We start from the raw sequence: 2,147 nt of genomic DNA, 5'->3' as shown, positions 1-2,147 counted from the left end.
GAACCGGCACACGGATCGATGGAAACGGCTCTTTATTCACATTTCTCACTCGGGGCGGGGACGGTGGCCGCGCAGCAACTGTAAGATGACAGGGCAGCGCCTGCCGCCAGGAACCAGCAGACAGGAGGCGAGCCCCCATGCGCAATGCTGAGGCTGTGGGGTTGGCCTCCGCAGGCCAAGGCTGAGTTCGCTGGGGAGAGGGGCAGGCAAGCAACAGAAGGCTCCGAGGCAAGGGCGTGAGGGAAGGGAGCTGGGGGCCTGGGGCTGGAACCAGAGCCAGAGGGAGCACACGCTCCCCCCGCCCACTGTGGGGGCCAGGTCCACGGCAGCGGCCTTTGCCCCGCGCGGCTGTGTTCAGGGCCCAGCAGAGCAGCGTGGCGCGTGGAGACAACCCCTGGATCTGACCCCTCGTGGGAAGGACGCAGGGCCCTCCAGCCCAGCCACGTGGAGCAGGACACAGCAGGGAGGACCTGCAGAGGGTGGGGACCCAGCCCCTTGAGAGCCTGGGCGCCCCTTGGCTCCTGCCCGCGCCCAGCACTGAGCGAGCTCTGGAGTCGGGGCGGGGTTCCCAGGCGCCTCCTCTGCGCGGCTCCAGAACAAGGCCACACGGTGGCTCCCAGCTCAGCACCCGACCCGGGCCTCCGACGCGGGCTCAGGCCTGCGAGCTGGGCTGGCCAGCCGGCCTCTTCGCGGGGCCTTTCCTTTTCTCCAGGTCCTGCCGGATCTCCTGGGGGAAGGCCTGGAGGTTCTTCTGGACACAAGGGAGGCAGAACCTCTTGGAGTAGAACAGACTGCATTCCTGGAGGAGGAGGGCAGGCTGAGGACGGGCACAGGCGCAGGCGGGCAGGGGCTGGGCGGGCCCCAGGACGCACGGGCAGCTGAGAGGAGGTGGGGAGGGTGCAGCGGAGCCAGAAGAGCAAGAGGGAGACCGTGGCCCAGGGGCCTGGCCAGCCGCCTGAGAGAAAAAGAAATGGGGCGGGGGTGCGCGCCAGGGGCAGCCCTGCAGGCACGGGTGTCGGGGGCTTTCAACACATGGCGAGGCCTCCTCGCAGGGGTCTTTGTGCCTCTGAGGGACTGGGAGGTGACCAGCCCCAGGCAGGACGCTCAGGGCCCCCTCGGGCAGGATCACTCGGACTACAGGGCCACACTCAGCTGCACCACCCCACCACGCTGCCGTGGGTTCTCAAACACTAGGCTCAGCCGTGCTGGGCACTGGGCCCGCAGCCTCTGGGACCTCGGCTTCCTCACCTGTCAAATGGGTGCAGTCCTGCTTCGCCTGACTGGGTTTGGGGGGAGGGGGCTGAAGGAAGCCCCAGGGTTAAGGCAGCTCCAAGCACAGGGCCTGGCGCACAAATGCTCGGGAGAGCACGGAACCTTGCTCTGCGGGTCCCCAAGGACAGCCAGAGAGAAGGTCAGCACCCGTGGGGAGGGGCCTGTGAGGGGCCACTGGGGTGGTGCAGAACCTCCCAGAATCTACTTGGACCCCTCGGACCCCACAGAGACCCTGGCTGACCCAGGGTGCCCTCTGCGCGTCTTCTGCCCTACGATGGCGGAGGGACCACCCAAAATGAGGTAGACCAGCTGGCCTCTAAGAACCCCCCGGGCCACCTGGTGGAGAGGAAAGCTGGTGCTCACACCGCCCTTGGGAAAGGCTCACGTGCTACCTCTCCCACAGTCACGCGTGTGGGGTCCCAGCCCGGGAGCGGGGGACGGGGGGCGTGAGGGTGGAAGCGAGGCAGTCGTGTGGCTTACCCACCGGGCCCACACACACCAGCCGGCCGCAGACACTGCACCTGGAGCCCAGGATGAGGAACCTGTCCTTGTCCGGGGTGAAGGGGTCCTTCATGACATAGCTCTCCTCTAGGAGGCTGTGGGACAGGAAGTGATGCCGCTGGAACCGCTGCTGCTGGGAGCTCAGTGGGGGTGGGGCTGGCCCTGTTCTGGGCTCTGAAACCACCGCAGCGGGGGCCACCACTCCTTCTCAGCCCACAGAGGGGCCCTGACCTGACTCACAGGATGGGGCCGGGCCCCGAGGCCTCCATCCACGCCCTCTAAGCCCTCCCCTCACCGAAGCATGTGATGCCCATTCCCAAACTGCCTGCTTCCCTGCGGGAAAACAGGTGCGTCGCACCTGTGTAGGTGCTGGC

General features: G+C 67.3%; 1 protein-coding gene across 1 annotated transcript in view; it reads right to left on the bottom strand.

Annotated features, from left to right (window-relative positions):
* Positions 1-15: 15 nt before the first annotated feature.
* The window catches only part of CDPF1 (cysteine rich DPF motif domain containing 1), a 4,436-nt gene continuing 2,304 nt past the window's right edge, over positions 16-2,147 (bottom strand). The window contains exons 2-3 of the mRNA XM_023748735.1: positions 1,757-1,977; positions 16-799 (exon numbers count right to left, since the gene is read on the bottom strand). Coding sequence (XP_023604503.1) covers positions 653-799; positions 1,757-1,977 — 368 coding nt within the window. The 3' untranslated portion in view covers positions 16-652. The remainder of the gene's footprint in view (positions 800-1,756; positions 1,978-2,147) is intronic.

The sequence above is a fragment of the Myotis lucifugus genome, unplaced genomic scaffold (genome assembly GCF_000147115.1).
Source record: "Myotis lucifugus unplaced genomic scaffold, Myoluc2.0 scaffold_1745, whole genome shotgun sequence".
Lineage (NCBI taxonomy): Eukaryota > Metazoa > Chordata > Mammalia > Chiroptera > Vespertilionidae > Myotis > Myotis lucifugus.
The sequence above is the reverse complement of the archived record's forward strand: the minus strand, read 5'-3'. Positions and strand labels throughout refer to the sequence as shown.